This window comes from Eretmochelys imbricata, chromosome 10 (genome assembly GCF_965152235.1).
Source record: "Eretmochelys imbricata isolate rEreImb1 chromosome 10, rEreImb1.hap1, whole genome shotgun sequence".
Classification (NCBI taxonomy): Eukaryota; Metazoa; Chordata; order Testudines; family Cheloniidae; genus Eretmochelys; species Eretmochelys imbricata.
The window spans coordinates 50,073,215-50,091,468 of record NC_135581.1 but is presented as its reverse complement, the minus strand read 5'-3'; the positions used below and the strand labels follow the sequence as shown (position 1 = coordinate 50,091,468).

Below are 18,254 nucleotides of genomic sequence, written 5' to 3'. Positions count from 1 at the left end.
AGTTTCAAGAGCAAGTTCCCAGCTAATTTTTATGCCTTTCTTTTCCCTCCAACAAATACATTAATAGGGTTCACACGTAAATATGACATGCAGATACACCTTTTGTAAGCACTTGTCTTGCACCTCAACATAAAATAGGTTTAAATAGTACATAAAGCATAATAACAAATACAGACTAACGTAGTATAGTAATGCGTTACTGAAATAAACTCCAAGTAATTCTTGGGGTGTTAAGATAAAATCGTTTGAATTAGATTTTAAAATACTTGAGCGAGCTGGTTTGATTTTAAAATACTTGATTTAAACACAAGGCGAAACATACTTCATCACAAGAGGGAGATTTTTAGTAATTAATGCCCAAAGGAGAAAGTCTCCTTGCAAAAGGAGTGAGGGCTGGGGCATGTCTGGATTTCAGCTCTCACACAAGTGTAATAATCACCTCTTGAATGGAAAGCTCTGAAGCAGATCGGAGGAGTGGTTGCTGCTGGGCTAGAAGGGAATCTCAGACCAGGTAAACAGTGAGGGAATTGCTGCTTCTTGAAGCGTGGGGGAACCTGAGCGAGAAAGAATCTTTGTGTGTTCCACGGCGTTCCGCGTTCCATTGTTCACTCCTGGCCAATCAATTCGCTCTCTCTCCCTCACTGCCAATCGCCTCCGGGGGCTGCTCTGGCGGCCTGGTGAAGTCACTGCTCCCTCCCTCCCTCCTCAGAGCTGGGCCTTGGGCTGATGCGTGCTGACGTCATGCTGCGTATGGGACAGGGCAGGCTCCACTTTCTAACTCCTCCAGGCTGGAGTAGTTAGTTAGCAAACAGCAGGCACTGGGCAGGCAGCCTGCTCCTTCTGCATCATAACATTTTGCACACATCTCTTTCTGCATGGTGGATATTATTTTTCATTATCCTTTTCTGGGTGCTATGGGGGATCATTCCAAGAGTAAGTTGATCTTTGGTCTGAATGATACTTGTAAATATTTTATTTGAAACGTTTAAGCTGATTCTACAAGTGGTTTATTTACAGAGATACTTTTAGAGCACATTATAAAATCGTGCATTTTTTAAACTAGGGTTATTTTTGCTCTTTCACAATCTGTTGCTTTTTGTTATTTTTTTAATTAAAAGCTATTTTATCTTGCTGTGTCACGATCTCGGGCTGCAGAATTCGTTGTGTTTTTTTTTCTTTTTAAAGAACAAATAAATGTTTTGTTGGGTTTTGCTCTGAATGCCTTTTATTCTAACAGCTCAGGCATTCGTCATTAATTATTAATATATAAAATAAGAAAAATGCAAAAAAGAAAAGCAAAGCCTAGGTTTTTTTTTTTTTAAATAAGACGTAGGATAAATGCAGATGAAATAACCGGCAGATAAAGTTCATCTGGTTTTCCATTATGTTTAACTATCTTCCAGTTCTATATTTTCCAACCTTTATCCTAGTATTTACACCTACCAATTGTCTCTGTAGAATTTCCTTGCAGTTCAAGTGACTGTAAAAGTCACAATATATAGGGAGAATAGCTGATAGCTGCTGCAGTTTATCGATTTCACCTTCTTTTTCTTTCTTTCTTTCTTTCCATTGCTTGAACATTAGTAGAGACTGTCTCCTAATTACGAATGCCTCTGTGATTGCAGTCCTTTGAGACAGTTCTGATTAGAAATGATATGCTTCCAGTATACGTTCTAAATTTCCTCTGCTCATTTCCACTGGTAGAAAAGCCCGGAATTGCCATGTGTGTGGGCTGTGGGAGTCAGATCCATGACCAGTACATCCTGAAGGTCTCCCCGGACCTCGAGTGGCATGCAGCATGTCTCAAATGCGCTGAATGCAGCCAGTACTTGGATGAAACCTGCACTTGTTTTGTGAGAGATGGCAAGACATACTGTAAAAGGGATTATATCAGGTGATTCAAAAAGCTCTTTATCCATTTAAAAAAAACAACTTTCCTCCGACCCATTTCTTAAGAGCTAATTTCAAGAGCTCCCCATCTGTGAAATCGCACTTCCTCCTGCTTGCTAAAGGAGGGAGCCAATACTTTTGTGATCAGGACAAATTATGTTCCTGTTTATTCGGCTTTGGAGACAGGAAGTTATTAACGATTGATACAACCAAACGAGAATATTAATAATAACCAGCATGTCGGCGAGCAAGAGGCAGTATTGAGCTGCACATTCCCTAATGCCTGTTACAGAAGAATGTGGGTAAGGGGAAATTTTCCTGTTGAACCAGAGCCCCCTTCTTGAATTGAATGAGTGGGTCAGATTTGTTAGGAAGAGAGCAGAGGGGACCCTCTGGGTTTCTCCGCCGGGGTAATTAGTTACTGGGGAGGGCGAGCTGGGACCAGTGGGGTGAGTGTGTAGTGGCTTCATGGCCCTTTCTCTCTCGGCAGGTTATTCGGCATAAAGTGTGCGAAGTGCAAGGTGGGATTCAGCAGCAGTGATCTTGTGATGAGAGCCCGGGAGAACGTGTATCACATCGAATGTTTCCGCTGCTCCGTCTGCAGCCGCCAGCTCCTGCCCGGGGATGAGTTCTCTCTACGGGACCACGAGCTGCTCTGCCGGGCCGACCACAGCCTGCTGCTGGATAGGAGCTCGGCGGATAGCCCCAGGAGCCCCGGCCATTTACAGAGCACCAGAGGCCTGCATCTATCAGGTAAAGGAGCAACAGATCTGCCGGGCGCTGGGGCCCACCTGGGGGTGTGAGATCATCAGCTAGCTCAGTAAATACAGGGTCTAGACACATACACGCCATGTATTGTTATCCCTGGGGGGAAATGCCATGCACTGTACAAACTGCTCTAGCTGTGTGTCTGTGAATGGATAATGAATAGATGTATGAATAATTTTCTATCTAACTCGGACTCTGCCTATTAACGCCGCAGGGACGTTTATATCTTTAGTCGTCCCTCTTATACGGCTACAGAAAATACATCTGTTATCTCCACCACGATGCGCTGAGTTATGGAGGCCTAGAGAGTTTGGCCAGAGACTCTGCAGTCTTGAAGTGTTTCCCACCTGGCCCCACGCTGGGAACCTCTCCCCCCCCCCATCTCCTTCATGTAGGCCTCTTTCTTCTGCGTCTGGGGAGTGGGAGGGACTGGACGTTACAGGCCACTTGCCAAGGAAATGTGAGGTTCTGTACACACCCAGAAGAGGAGCGGGAGAGGCAGACTGGGCGAGGGGCAGAGCGGGGGTGGCTCGAGGCGGCTGAGAAGGGAATCGGAGTTGTTACAGGGCTGGGCGAGCATTGTACAGTCCAGGCGGCTGAATACTGAGCTACACGTAGCTGCAGCCAAAACAAAAACAAAAACAGCGCACCTGGGGAGGGATGGAAGAGGGACTCAATGAGGCCAGCCAGTAGAGCCGGGGAGAGGGACGGTGGCCGCCCTGGTTGCCCAAGGGAGCAGCAGCGGATTCGTGGGAAAAGCGAGAGGGACGTGGCAGAGCCGGGGAGCGGCTACACACCCTGTTCTAGACACTGCAGTGATGCCGAGGGACAGGAGGAGAGAACCCCCCTTGCCATAGGCCCGCGGACCGGGCGGTAGGAGCCACAGCACGTTGGGTGGAGGTTAATCTCTATCTGCCTGCGGTGCTCCAGGAGGCACGGGAGGGAATTTCAACCACAACCAGGACAGGAGGCTAGAGAGCTGGCTGTCCCCTTGGGGTGAGGGCCAGCGCCATTCCGATAACCGGCCTTCATCCTCTAAGTCCAAACCCTGCTCGCGCCCAGCCCCAGGGCAGCGGTGCTCAGAGACAAGGTGATGGGCTCTGGCCCAGGAGACTAGCTCGACAGATGGATCTGCAGCGTTTGGTCCGAAACTCCAGCTCCAGAGCCAGTCCCATAATGTGTACGAGAGCAAACAGGAGCGGGAAGACAAGTCCAAACCACGGCTGCGTTTAGGAGGTTTTGGAATAAACGGGGATTCATCCGAGGCGCCCTGAACTGCCCTGCACCAGGCTGCGAAACGCTCGCTAACCGCGGGACAGCCCCGGCAGTGGTCCTGGCGCGTTCAGTGTGAACGGGACTAGAGATCGAAAGGTGTGAGTATCGAGAGAGAGAGCCAGGGCTGCTTCCCCAATTATCTCCAGCCAGTCACTGAACACTCCGGGGCAGCTTTCTGTCATTCGGGGGAAGAAAATCAGCTAGGATGGGGGTATATTTCCATGCACAATCTGTGCGTTCATAGGCTGCCCTCCTTTCCTCCGGGAATAATAACCCTGCGACTGCAGTCCGCTCGTCCGCTGGCCTAGGCCATGTATTTGTTTCAAGAAGGGTGAGGTTTCACTCATCGGAAACAAAACCATGTGGGTTTTAAAAATATCGAGCTGCAAAAATAAAAAACAAAAACAAACCACCTCTCCTAACACCAACACTGAGTAAGAAGCGAACTGGAGCGAGATTATTCCTCTGATCAAAAGGGAATGAATGGTAAAAACAAAACAAACCCTGCCCGCAAGAAGCAGAGATCCGATGGAGAAAGGGTGGAAGACCTGGTTCCGATTGTCTCTTTGTAGGTGATTTGTGCTGGCTGCTTAGGATCTGTGCATATCGAGATTATAGGGCGGTAATGCCGCTGTGTCTCGACAAAGATTCGATCTTGGTCCTTTCGGGGGATACTCTCTGCTGACGATGTTTTTGAATTACAGTTGTTGACTCATTGTAGTTAACTAGTTAAAAGATCGCTGCAAGCCGGGGTTTCCCCTTTTGGGGATGATTTTATACCGCCCGGGTTATTGATTATTAAGGAAGCTCTTGTGTTGACTCCTTCCCGTCTGCCGCGTGAGACGTGCTCCCATTCGCACTGTTTTCGATTAGAAATCCCGGCTAAGGGTTTTTACTCCCGAGTACCACCCCGCATGCGGAAAGCGGTGCAGAGCCTACAGTTCCCAGGGCATGGAAGAAGCGCGGAGATTAATGGACAGGGTCACAATTGCCAGCTAGTTAGCACTTCAGCACGCTCTTTCCCTGATTATCCGGCTCCTGCTCCTTCTCCTCCTCCCTGGCTGCGGTGCACCGGGCTGGGCCGTTCGCCGCAGGCTCTCGTGGGCTGTTTGATTGAACGGTTTTTAACTCTGTTCTCCGGCCCCTGCGCTCTGCAATGGGCCCCTTTGGGTGGCTGGGTGAGCGGGGCCGGCCCTGATTCGATCCCTGGGTAATTTGCACTTGATATAAAATCTAATGGTCAAATCCCACTCAGGGGCAAAATGCCCGTTTTGGAATAATTAATCTTGGGAGGCGGGGTTTTATTTATCTAGCCTGTAACCCCAACCCGGGCTTTCCCCATTAAATGTCCTGCTCTAAAGAGTCGCTTTCTTCCTCGATTTCCCCAGTCGGGAAGCGGCGCGGTGCCTGGGCCTGGTCTAGCCGCTGTGTGCAGGGGCAGCTCTGGCTCGGGGCCCCGGGTTAATGAGTCTCCGGGTGATTTTCCTCCTGCCTGACTTGTATTTGTTCGCCCTGCTTTCAAGAACCCCAGCGGCCAGAGCCAGTCTCTGGGGTGGCGGCAGCAGCTTCCCACAGTGCCTGGGGGGCTGTAAAGTACCGACCCCCCCGCACTGCCTCCTTCTTGGTTGTTGGGCTGAGCCCCGGGATCCCCGCCTTGCAGTGTGTGTGATTCGATTCTCCCTGTTGCAGACCCGGCTGGGGAAGCAGGAACCGCTTTCCCCGCCGCAGAGTGGCTGGTACAGCTCCCTGCCTGGCTGTGCTGGGAGGGGGTGCAGCTCCGGCTTTGGGGTGCGGGTGGGAATGGCCTTTTATCTCAGAGGAGACGCAGGCCGCACCAGCTCAGGGGCGCTGGGCCTGGGCCCTGCAAGCTAATCTCCCAGGCCACATTTAGTGCAGGGGCTTAGCTGCAACCCCTCGCTCCAGGCGAGCCCCTAGCAGGGACCCCCTCCCCGGGGACCCCCGGAGTTTATCCTGCAAGGGAGAGGGCTTCACTGCAGCAGGGGAGGGTGCCTGCCTGCGATTCTCTGCGCCACGAACACAGGCCGGGCCAGAGATCACTAGAAATCCACCCCCACGCTGCCTTCGCGGCCTGGCTGGGGCTGGGGGGCGGCCTGGCTGGGGGCGCCCCGGGACGTGGCTCAGACCCCAGCGCTAACTGGAGTTGGTCGGTTCCCCCTCGCCCCGCTGCAGACTCCGTGCCCGGCCGCCAGCCCTCTCTCCGGCCCCACGTGCACAAGCAGACGGAGAAGACCACCCGCGTCCGGACGGTGCTGAACGAGAAGCAGCTGCACACGCTGCGGACCTGCTACGCGGCCAACCCGCGGCCGGACGCGCTGATGAAGGAGCAGCTGGTGGAGATGACCGGCCTGAGCCCCAGAGTGATCCGGGTCTGGTTCCAGAACAAGCGCTGCAAGGACAAGAAGAAATCCATCCTCATGAAGCAGCTTCAGCAGCAGCAGCACGGCGACAAGACAGTAAGAGCAGGGCGCCTCTTTCCACCCACCGGGCAGGGGCCATTTTGCAGGAGGGAACGGCTCTCCCTGTAGTGCCCGAGGACTCCTGGCCCTGGCCCTTGATTTCCCCGCAGTGCCCCCCCGCCCCCCATATTGCTCACATGGAAATACCTGGTGAAGAAAATGTCTGTGTGAGTGCGTGACAGCACCTCCCCTCTGCTGCACGCTCCCTTGTGCGGGACACATCAGCTCCCAGGGACCAATTCTATGGCTGTTTACACAGAAATGTTTGTGTGCATTTAAAACAAAAACCCAATAGTAAAGATGTGTTAAATAAATGAATGCCCCCTCCCCCCCGCCAGCATCTGCAACCCCCGAAGTGAAACTGGCTACAAATTGACCAGAAACCAAAAGTGAAACGGACTAGTCTGAGAGACCTGTGCAGAGTAAACAAACAGCGGGAATGGGGACCCGCGATCCAGATTTAACAACACAAATCGTCCCGCTTTAATAATCTACGGGTTTGCTGGCAACATAAAGAAATCGATTTAGTTTTCAAAACGCATGAATTGTTATTATGAACCCGGCCGTGACCCTTTAAGATATTTTGGGTTTACGTGAAAGCTGTTTTGGCGTGACAGCCACTTCATTCTTGCACTCGGGACATTGTTTAAAATGATCACACAGTAAGGCTCAACCCAAAGGGAAAGTGCTCTTAGGTGCTGAAACAACCACCGTTCCGGGCTTGTTTTTAACTTGTTGGGAGAGCCCGGATATGGGTTTGACCCTTTTCTTCTTGGGTGCCCGGCTACAGCTAAATCATCAAGCGAATAATAATTTGTACAAGTGAAATCCCGGGCTGAGATGGCACTTTGGGTCCGTGAGACTGCAGGAGAGCCCGGGGGAGGCACTGGGAACGAAACCCGGGGGGGCCGGGGGCCGGGGGGGGTGACTCTCTGACCCCGTTCCTGCTGGGATCAGGCAGAACGACAGGCGCGGGCCCTGCTGCCCTGGGGCCCCGAGCCCCGCCGTGCCGCACGGACCCGAGCAGCCGGTGGAGCGGAGGGTGTTGCAGGGTTCCACGCGGGAGGGCGAACAGGTCCCCGCACCTGGCGCTGCAATACACTTCCACGGGGCCCAGGGAGCCGGGAAGCGCAGCGCTGGGGTGGGCTCCAGGGGGAGGCCAGCCGGGGTTTTAGAGAAGCCGGACAGCTCATGCGTTGGGGGACCCGCGCCCTGGCGCTGACTCCTGCGGCCCCTGCAATGCCCTGGGCCGCGGCCCGATACCGCAGAGCCCGCCGGGCCTGAGGCTTTGCTGCTCATCTCCCCCTCTAGAGTCTGCAGGGCCTGACCGGGACCCCTCTGGTGGCCGGGAGCCCCATCCGCCATGAGAGCGCCGTGCAAGGCAACGCCGTGGAGGTCCAGACCTACCAGCCGCCTTGGAAAGCGCTCAGTGAATTCGCATTGCAGAGCGACCTGGACCAACCTGCCTTCCAGCAGCTGGTAAGCGGCCGCTCTGCTCCACTGCGGGAGCGGGGCCCCTCCGCCTGCTCTTTATTTATTACTCCCCGACCGTGATCACCCTCCTCCTCCTGGGAGTAAAGTCATCCGCGGAGCGTCACCCCGGCCCAGCTCCGTGAAGGTTCCCAACTCCCACTGACATCACTAGAAGTTAGGAGCCGAACTGCATCCGGGATCCCTGTGTCTCGATTGGGGCCGGGGGGGAGGGAAAAGGGGGTTGACAGTCACCCTGTGCCCGGAGGAGGAATGGTTCAGGAGCTCTAGCAACCCACACTTCCATTTCCCTTGGTACATTTCGATTTGAATTAGAGAAAAGGGCCGTTTCCATGGAAGCTCAGCCCAATGCAGCCCCTGAATACAGGCTGTATTAGCAACGGAACCCCCCCACTTAGACTGTAAGCTCCCTGGGGCAGGAGCTGTGATCCACAGCAGAGCAATATAAATGTTAAGCGGCCAGGAGACCAATAATGATAGAAACGGGATTAGCCACAGGGACGTGTTCCTGGTGCGTGCCCATTTCAACAGTTCCCCGCACGCTTTGGCAAGGGAATAGGAAGTGTCCTTACAGGAACAAAACAAAAGGGCCAGTTCCATCGCATTTGGAAAAAGGAAGCGAGAGACATTCCCCGGGACAAATCAGCTAGTGGTTTGTAATTGACCATGTGCTGGTAAATAGTTACAAGGGGCCAGATCCTGACATCCTGACTCAGGATTTTTGGTGAGGCTTCCAGGGTCTGGCCCATGGGCTCTCTGGTTTTTAACACTCCCGTTCCGGTGCGCTAACTTCTCTCTGAGCTGGGTGTTTGTGGAGGAGAATCGGGCTTAGAAAAGGAAGCGGATGAAGCCCCCCGTTAATGTACTCCTCCGATAGGACTGCGATGTTTTAGTAGATAATCAAAAATTAATCTTGTGTTATGTTTAGTTAATATAATGGGAAAGTGAGACAGGAGTGCTGTATGAATAATTAAACGATCATTTACTAGCATTGGAAGAGCGCATTGATGAAATATGCTGCACATACATCACCCGGTGATATATGGAGCCCAGCACTGCGCAACTGCTACTGGACCACTGCCTAGTCTGAAATGAACTTCGAAAAGTCTAGCAGATTTCTTAATGGGCAGGAGAGCCTCTTCCCATTGCAAAGAAATCCCCGGGGGTTGCACGAGGAGCGTGCAGCACTGCTGAGCTGGGGAGATCTTTTTCCATAGTGCCCAATAGCATTCCGCCAGGAGGAGGGAACTTCTCTCTAGGACGCCTGGGTTCTCATCAGCTTGGTTTGTTTGTTTAGCTATAGGTGATCATGTCGTATCCTTGTATTAAGGATGGGATTTATTTTGCCAGCACAGGCTCCGTCTGGCAGAGGGGTGCTGTGGTTTGAATGTGGGCAAGAGTAATGAAGGGCTCTGCAGGTCGTGTCGCTCCCCTGGTGCCAGCCCCTGACAATAGGTGTTTGTGGCAATACCTTCTAACGAAACTGAGCAGGAGGAAGGGGTTCTTTAGCTATGGGGCATCCCTGCTTGGGGAGATCGAGGCTAGGTTTAGAACAAGTGTTATTTAAAGATGTTTGAACTAAAGCGTGCACAAACCCTGGAGGACACAGGGCATGTTGTGTTTTAGCCCTTATCTGCTGCAGGTGAATCTTAGCTAGTTTTTAAACCCTACCTTGCACTAGGTGCTGGAATATTATTTTTAGCAGCGTCTAATTAAAAGGGGTTAACACGATATAAAAAAAAGCTTCCCCCAGTCGAGATAAGACAGGGATTGGGGGCTCTGGATTCTGCCCACATCGCTCTCACCCATCTCCCCGCTCCCTTTCCTTTCCGCCCCCCCAGGTATCCTTTTCCGAATCTGGCTCCTTGGGTAACTCTTCCGGCAGCGATGTGACCTCCTTGTCTTCCCAGTTACCCGACACTCCCAACAGCATGGTACCCAGTCCTGTGGAGACGTGAGACAAGCACACCCCCCCGGCGGATTTGGACTTTCGCATGCTCCTGCTCCCTGCATGAGACAAGCCCGGCCTCAGGCTGGCCCAGAGCTCCAAACAAAACTTTTTATAATAATATTATTTAAAACCAAACAAAAATATGTCTTGACTGCCAAAAAGCACCAGGATTCTCGCTGCCTTCACCAGACTGGAGAGAACTCCCCCCACTCATCTCCCCAGCTTGTTTTCCCAACTGATTTTTTTTCCCAGAGCAAACTTGGATTTTCTAAAATTAGCCCCCAGATCACCTACTGTATAATGGTAGTTTGTACATTTTTTTGTTTCGTTTTCCTTTTTGGAAGAAAAAAGGATCTTTTGTGTCTTCCTAAGACTGGTTGGAAGCCAGTTAAATCATCTCAGCTCGATGTTGTCTTTTGAGTAGTCATCTCCATCCCAGTGTCTCTCACAGCACCACACGAGTGAATTCATTCCATACTCTGCATTATCCCTGACTTGAAACCTTGTCCTGTTTTGGGTGGGGCGAGAGGACCCCCTCCCCCCAAGCCGCATGATTGCTGGAAAACATATATATGGAAATGAGACTTTTATTAAAAATGTTAAGTTATCTTATGGACGGAGGACAGATTGTTTGAGCCTTTAAAGAACAAAAGTAAGTTATTGTTATTTATTGTCAGAGCAGCAGTTAATAGTGGAATTAATATTTTGATTTTAATAAAAAATAACCTCATTGGAAAGTGCTGCATCGTGTGTGTATTGTTAACCAGCTCTGTCAGGTGAGAGTAAAGAGAAACCAGGGGTCAAAATTCTGCCGAAATCATTCTAAGGGGCCGTCCTTGAAAACAAATCTGCAGCTCGAAATGACCATCCGGAATCAAACTGGTCAAACTAGAAACAAGATAGATAAATGACCTCTTCCGTCATGGTATCAGAGGCTTTAAAGGAATACATGGAACAGCAGGAATCCGTGTTGCAAAAGAGCTCCCAGTAAGACTGAGCTATTTATTGCACTGCGTTATTTATAACTGTTTTCTTATCGACGTATATTTTAAAAAAACACCTTGGTGTAGATGTTGATTGATATTCAAAGGAAAAGCCGAATTCCCCTCCACCCCCAATAATGATTGTCTAATTTAATCGATTTGCCTTCCTGAATCATGGCACTATGTGTTAAAGCATCCTGTCTAAGATCACACGGTATTTTTAAATTAGAAAATAAATTTATTTCCAGTTTCAACTTGAACCACTTTTCAAAACCCCAATGCAAGCTGCCCTTCTTCCCAGTACATCCCTAGTGAAAATGTTTGTTTTCTCAGCAGTAAGAGACAGAGATTTCATCTCCTGAGCAGCAGCACTGAAATGCTGGGCAGGGCTGGCTGCAATTCTGCTTCTCTTTGCAGCTACCTATTTCAGCTCACACTCAGTTGCCAGCGACTGGGGTTGTCCCTACAAATCTATTAAATATAGCACCCGAATTGGAGATGTGGTGCTCTCCAGTTCTGTTACTGCATTTACAGTCCTGCGCCCTCCCCCACAAGGCAGTGTGTGGAGTGGGCTCTGGGTTTGTCCGCCTCTAGCTGCTGGGATCCTAATTCACAGGGAAAGTGAACTGCCCGGGGTGGACAGGGGATGCTGTTCGCAGGGGCTGGGCAGTCGCCCGGCCCCCAGGTTCCTCCCAGGAGAATGTCATTGGGCCGAAGGTTACTTCCCCTCCCCCACTCTTTATTTCAGGATTAATGCGGGGGGAGGGGGGGAAGGCGTGTGAAATATATTTATTCACACTTTGCTGCTCAATAAGGGGATGAGGATGACTCTGCATTAGGCTCTTTGGCTCCCACTGCCGTCTCCCTTCCACCCGTGTAAAGGCGCAGTCAATCCAGAGCCACTCCGGATTCACACCGGTGGAAAAGAGGGCAGCTCTGGCTGTTACTAGCTCACCCGCCGCCCCAGAGAGAGCACCCACGCCGGCCCCCCTCCAAAGCAGTTAAAGCCCCTCGCCTGCCGTCCTTCGCCCCTGAGGAGGCCGCGATGGGCAGCGTTGTCAGCTCCCAACAGCCGCCCAGGGCAAGGGGCGCCGGCCTCACCCACCGCGCCGCCGAAGCCCGGCCCAGCTGTGACCCAGCAGCCGCGGCTCCTGCCGCAGACCTGCGCGCCTCGGCCCTGCTCCGTAGCCGCATAAGCAACGGGTAGGATGGCGCTCGGGCTGGGTTTCAGTTTACGGGGCTACGAAGAGCGCCGCGGTCCGTGTAACCGGCTTTGCGGCCCGGAGCCGCCTGCAGCTCATTGTCTCCCGGGCTGCAGTGCCCGAGCAGGGGCGGCGGGCATTTAGCAACAAGCACCCCTTTGGTTGCCGTTACGCTGCCTGCCACTCAAGGGGCCGAGCATTGCCCAGGCCCTGCAAAGCACTTACCCTAAACCGCCCAGCCAGCGGCGGCTAAGAAATAAAACCCTTTGCACCGCGGGGAGGCGAGGGGCAGAAGCCGGGGAGCTCCCCCAGCGAGCAGCCCCCACCCAGGGAATCGCTAGTGTCTAGTGAGTCAGATCATAAGCACCGAGCCCCAGCCACAAACCGGCTCGACCTTTCAAAGGCCGCGCAGCAGCCAGCTAATTAACGCGCTAAGTCCTGTGACCGCAGCTTGGGATCGCCGCGAGTGGCTAGTTTGTCCTGACTGTCCCCGGAGTGGATTTGTGATGTGATCACTCTAGTTGCATTTATTAATTCTCCCGTCTAGACAGAGGCGAAGGCTGGGCGGCTCCTTATCTGGGTTTGGCATCACCTGCAAGCGATACACTGAAGGGAGCCACAACCACCCTCTGCTACGGCCGCTGCTAGTTCCCCTCCGAGAACCAGTCTGGCGTGTCCTGGGTTTATTTTCTTTGCAGCCCCAAAGGCGAAGGGTTTCTCTGGGGAGGGAGGGGCCCCGCTCGCTGCAATGGCCCCTGGATAGGCCGTGCCCAGGTCAGCTGGTGTGACATTTCAAACCCCGCCGCCGGCCCTCTCTCTCTGTGTGTTTTAAGGAGAAACTGACTAGTGATCGCAGGAAATAAGAGGCAGATACTGAATCTCCACCAGCCCCCCGAGCCAGGCCATGAGCTGGAGGCTCGGGTTCTCAGTCACAAATATTTAACCCTTCGTTTAACCCTCCGGTGCCAGGTCCCCCCCCCAGCAGTGCGAACCTGCCCCCTTCCAAGGGTCTGGCGCAAGGCAGATGCCAGCTGCACGGAGCTGGAAGAGCCCCACAGACGGGCCTGCGGGTGGATTTAGGGCTGGCCCACAGGGCTGTGGGCTTTGAGCGAGGGGAGGAACTGGGCTTTGCTCAGAGGCTTGTCTCTCTGTCCCCCCCCCAGGAGCCCGTCGGCCAGCTGGGGCTGCAGGCACGTCACTAGGGGCCGGGAGGCGGGGGAGGGGTGGGGTGATGGGGAGACGGTGGAAAGGGCCCGAAGTCTGGTTTTCTTCTAGTTCCCGAGAGACAGCAGCACTTTGCCTTTAATAAGCTCTTTCTCCCAAGTGTAGGAAATGGGGCTGCAAACTCCGAGATAAGAGTCTAGATAGGCTGGGTTAATAAGGACCAGGTTCGCCTCCACACTGCCCGGGCAGGTTTGGAATGAGAGCTGCGGGATCCTTGCAGACCGTGTGCACTTAACCTAGACCCCTCCCCTCCCTCCAGATCTCCCCAGGGGCTGGCTGGGCCTGACCTGAGTCAGGGGCTGCACCTCCAGGCACCTTCCCCACGGGCACAGTCCGCGCCCCAAGACTACCCCCCGGGCTGCTGCTGGAGTGGGGCGGAGCTGCCTCGTTCGCATTAAGCGCCGCGGGTTGCGGAGCGGATTGGAATCGCTGCAGGAGCGTATCCACCGCGCGCGCGGGCGGAGCTGTGTGTTTAATAGGCACGGGCCACGTCCGCAGCCCGGCGTCGGGCAGTGCAGGAGGCGCTGGGTCATTCCCCGCCTTTGTGCCGGCTCTGTCTAAGGGAGGCTGCCCTGTCTGCCAGGGACAGGTGGAGGCTGCAGGGCCCCGAGCTGGGGTCAGCCCCCCGTTGGCTTAGTTGCATCAATAAGGAAGCTCAGGTCTCCCCAGCCAGCTGGGGTTTCCCCATAAATTAAACTCTCAGCTGCAGACAAATCTCCCCTGCCGGCAATGAACCGGGCAGGATTGTGTGTCTGCCGCAGGGTCTGCGCCGGGCAGGGGGCCAGGTGGGCCCTTTGGGGTGACTCTGCCTCTGGCCCCAGCTCTCTCTAGCTGCAGGTTTGTTTGACGCCTGGTGAGTGTAACTTCCGAGTCACTAAGCTGGGCTGGAAAGTGGAGAAGTCGGCTGCTTGGCAAACAGCCCAGTGTCCTCCCAGGGAAGGGCTAGGCAGCGAGCCGCCTGCAGGCCACGGGGGCTGAGCTACATCTGGGCCACCAGGGCTGCGGGACCCAGGAGTAAGCAGTCGGAACACCTGAGTTTGCCGAGGTGTTGAAGCGCCTGGTCTAAAGGGAGTCTCCAGCGTGCAGTGGGGATGGTGAAAGGGCTGCCTGGGGGATAGAAAGGGGCTGTAAACCGGGACACAAAGGGAGGGAAGATAAGGTCACTTTCCCCGGCTGCAGGGCAGTGTGTGTGTGTGTGTGTGTGACACACACAAACGCAGCCGGCGTTGGGGGAGAGATTTGCGCATGGAGATTTGCGGATTCCATTCGGAAGCGGAGCCAAGAGGCGATAAGGCGGAGAGACGCTGCAGCTGCGGACGGAACGTGGAGTGTCTGGGGCAGCCAATAGAGAAACTCGGGTAATTTACACACGTTAAAAGCGGTGTCTGGGGGCTGCAGCCAACCTAGAGCGGCCACCCGCGCTAATTGGCGCGGCCGGAGCACGGGCCAGCCCCTCGTGCAGGCCCTGTTGTGACCATCAGGCACCCGCCGCTGCTGGAAAGCTGCAGGGACGGGGGGGTAGAAGTGGGGTTAGGCCCCCCCGAAGGCGCGTGAGGTCCCCCAGCTGCCCGCTCTCCAGGCTCAGCGGCAGGGCGGCCCCAGTCAGACCCAGCTGGGGAGCCGGAGGGATGGAGGATACTGGGCGGGGGAGCTGTGCCCGGCGCTGGGGCAGCGCTCATCTGCCGGTGCCCACCCCGCAGCGGGAGGGGAGCGCAGCGGCGTGCGGGTGGCTCTAGGGCCCCGGCCTGGGTCAATCCTGGGGCGGCTTCACCCCGGGAGGCGGCCGGGGGGGGGGGGGGAGCCGGCTCTGGGTGGAGCTGCGCTTTGCCCCGCCAGCGGGCCGGGCGCGATCCCGCAGGGCTCGGGGCAGGGGGCCTGGGGCCACTCGCTTCCCCCTGCTGCGCCCCAGCCACGTCCCCCGCCTAGATTGAAACAAGCTGCTCCCATCACCTGGGGACTGGAGCCGCCCGGCCCCTGGAATGCGACCGAGCTATAAAAGTGCAGCCCGGCTGGCCGGCTCCTTGAAGAGGGAACTTGAAACCCCAGCGCGGCCCCCAGTCCCGCTCCTCCTCTGCAGCCTCCCAGGGCTGCTGCCCGGGTCACGCCGCAGCTCCCCCTAGCGCCTGGGCAGGTGTCTCCCGGGGTGGCAGCGGGGCCGGGGGCCAGGCCCCTCTCTGTGTATTTCTACCGGGCCGCGGGGAGGGGGCGGCTCTGCTCCGGGGCGCTGCCAATTAAAGATTGCAGGGCCAGGCTGGGCCTGGTCGCCTGGGGGGGGGGGAGAATTAGAGCCTGTTGGGAACCAGCCTGCAGGAAACCCCGGCGCTAGTTGCGGAGTCTCCAGCCCCTGACAGCGGGGCGGTGTGGTCCCGCCTCCCTGGTTCCCCCCAGTCAGTGCCACGGGCGGTAATTAGCTGCTTTAAGGAGCCATGGCGGGGCTGGAGGCCTAGGGACTCCCCCAGCGGGCGGATGCCCAGGGTAGGAGCTGCGCCGAAGCCGGCCGCTGCTCTGGGTGGCGGGAACCGTCCCTCGTGCCCGGGGCCCCCGGGTCACCTGCTGGGCTCAGATCCTGGCAGCTAGAAGAGACGTGAAGGCGAAGGGAGCGGGGCTGGGGGAGAACCGCTCCGGCGCTGAAGGCAAACCCGAGACGGACTCTCCCGAGTTTTTAGGCTGCTCACTTCCGCTGGCGTCAATGGGAGTGAGGAGCCTAAATACCCCTGAGGCTCCGGGTCGGTGTCATGAGCCCTTCACACACTCGTTAACCTGCCCAAACTCCCATCGGCTACAATTGCCCTTCCGCAGGATCGGGCCCAGTAGAAAACAGTAAGACCCGAACTAGGGCTGGGTTTTGATTGAATAAGGCCTCCCAGCCCTACTCCTTTCCTTTCGCGTTCACTTCAGCTCCCGCCACCCTGTTGTCTCCCTTACTAAGGAGAAAAATAAAGGTTTGAAGTTTTATGTTAAAAGGACAAATGTCTCCACCATCTGGGTTCATCCCAGCCATGGCACGTTTATTAGACGCCAGTAATACGATGATTTATGCACCAGTTGAAAATCCAAGCAGTGAATCACGTGCGGGGAGCACAGCGAGGTCTGGAGGAATTGGACACGCTGCCCTCCCCAGTGCCAGGAGCCGGCAAAGGCCGCCCAGGGGAGAGGGCCACCAGGCCGCAGCAGGTTAATAATAAGGGAGAGGAATCACAGCCAAGCAGGGCTGCTGTATGACAGAAGCCCCATGTGACAAAAGGTCCATCACAGCTGGCATGGCCCTGCTTAGAAAATCTCCAGAGACTCAGGTAGGCTTGAAGATCCTGTGGCTAGTGTGGAAATGGAAGCGGGGAGAGAGAGCAGAGCTGGAAACTTCTCTGGGTGTGCGGGGGGACGCCTTGGTTTGCCAGAGTTCTGGCTTGTTTTAATTTTGGTCTTGTCTACACAGGGTAAACCAAGGATCTGTTCCCAAATTCTGTGCTCACACCTGGGCAGACTCACTGAAATCAAGGGGCCTGAGAGTCTATGGGGTCCATTCGATTACCTGCTTGTCGTTGCTACCCGTTGGCTAGTCCACTCACCTGAGCAATGAGGCCCCCCTTCAAGCAGAGCCCCATGACTGGCACCACAAACTGCGAGCTTCTGAAAGAGATGGTCCAAACCCCTCCAATATCACACAAGGACTTGTTTTCTTTAGCTTGCCCTGCACACTGCTGGCAAGGGGCTGTTTTCTACTGAATAAAGTATTTAAGCACCAACTACCCCACCTTCCTGTCCCAGAAAAAAAGTTTGAATGAATCCTTGGTGATCAAAGCTGCTCCAGTGATCCTTCTGGGACCTGTCTGCAAACACTTTAAATCTACTTAATGGCTGCTGTAGCCCAAATGCTTGGTATTTCCAAGAACCACAGACTGTTCCAGCCAGCAAGATGGATACTTTAAATAGGTTTAGAGACCTTAACAAGAAAACAAAAGGCAACCTATCTTAATCCTTTCCCCCCAAACTCATTTGGCTACTCATAAAAAGCAGTGGCAGCGAGAAAGTCAGGAAATAAAGTGCCCTCTTGTTCCCTCATTATTAAGATCAACAGCAAATTTCATATTTGCCGTCTTGGATTTCCCTTTTTCTGGGAATTTTTAGTCCCAAATTCCCTTTTGGTTATGAAAGTAGGAAACCTTGAAATACAGTGACTTTGTGAACTGAGTGCCTTTCCAGCTGCAACTGACACTAGCATCCAGCCACTGCCAGTAGTTTGCGAGCAGCAGGAGATTGTTACACAACCACCAAAGTACTCAGAAACTCTTGAAAATAGAGGGTCTCATCCTGTTTGCACTGCAGAGGGACAACTTGCCATGGACTTGAATAGGGGCAGGGACTGGGCTAGAGACCAACAGAATTCAAGTGTGCTCTGTTTAGTGGTTAGGGCAGGGAACTGGGTTCTTTTCTCCCAACTGCATCTTTACAGTGGGGATATTACTATTAATTTGTGTTACCATAGCTGCAAGGAGCCCTAGTCATGAATCAGGACTCTATTGTGCTAATTGCTGTACAAACAGAACAAAAAACTGTCCCTACCTCTAAGGATCTTGCAATCTAGTAATACCTCCCTGACAGGGCTGCTTGCGGCTTAATTAATGCTTGTGAGGTGTTTTGATATCTTTGGATTAGTGAAGTGTTGCAATGATATATTTTAACATTTGATTATAATGTATGCAGTATGGTAAATGTGCACAGGGCTTTATCATACTGACAGTGTTTTGTATATTTTCTATGGCAACAATTTTGATTTTTCAGATTATTTTCTACATTGTCTTCTTTCTAATCAGAGTCTTCCTTCCTTTGCACCATCCTTCATGTTATCACCGAGGCATGCACCATCAGAATCTCTGCTGTGACTGTAAATTGTGATGTTAAACACACTGACTTGACGGTGGCTGGCTAGTTTAGAGGGAACAACTGTCTTTACATGCACAAATCTTGACATTGAGGAAAAATGGGGAAAGAAAGG

General features: G+C 53.8%; 1 protein-coding gene across 1 annotated transcript; it reads left to right on the top strand.

Annotated features, from left to right (window-relative positions):
* Positions 1–875: 875 nt before the first annotated feature.
* On the top strand, positions 876–10,535 carry ISL2 (ISL LIM homeobox 2). The gene is made up of 6 exons (XM_077828237.1): positions 876–933; positions 1,705–1,894; positions 2,381–2,643; positions 6,124–6,407; positions 7,722–7,889; positions 9,743–10,535. The coding sequence occupies exons 1-6, from the start codon at positions 876–878 to the stop codon at positions 9,857–9,859; spliced, it is 1,080 nt and encodes a 359-aa protein (XP_077684363.1). The 3' UTR covers positions 9,860–10,535.
* The last annotated feature ends 7,719 nt before the right edge of the window (positions 10,536–18,254 follow it).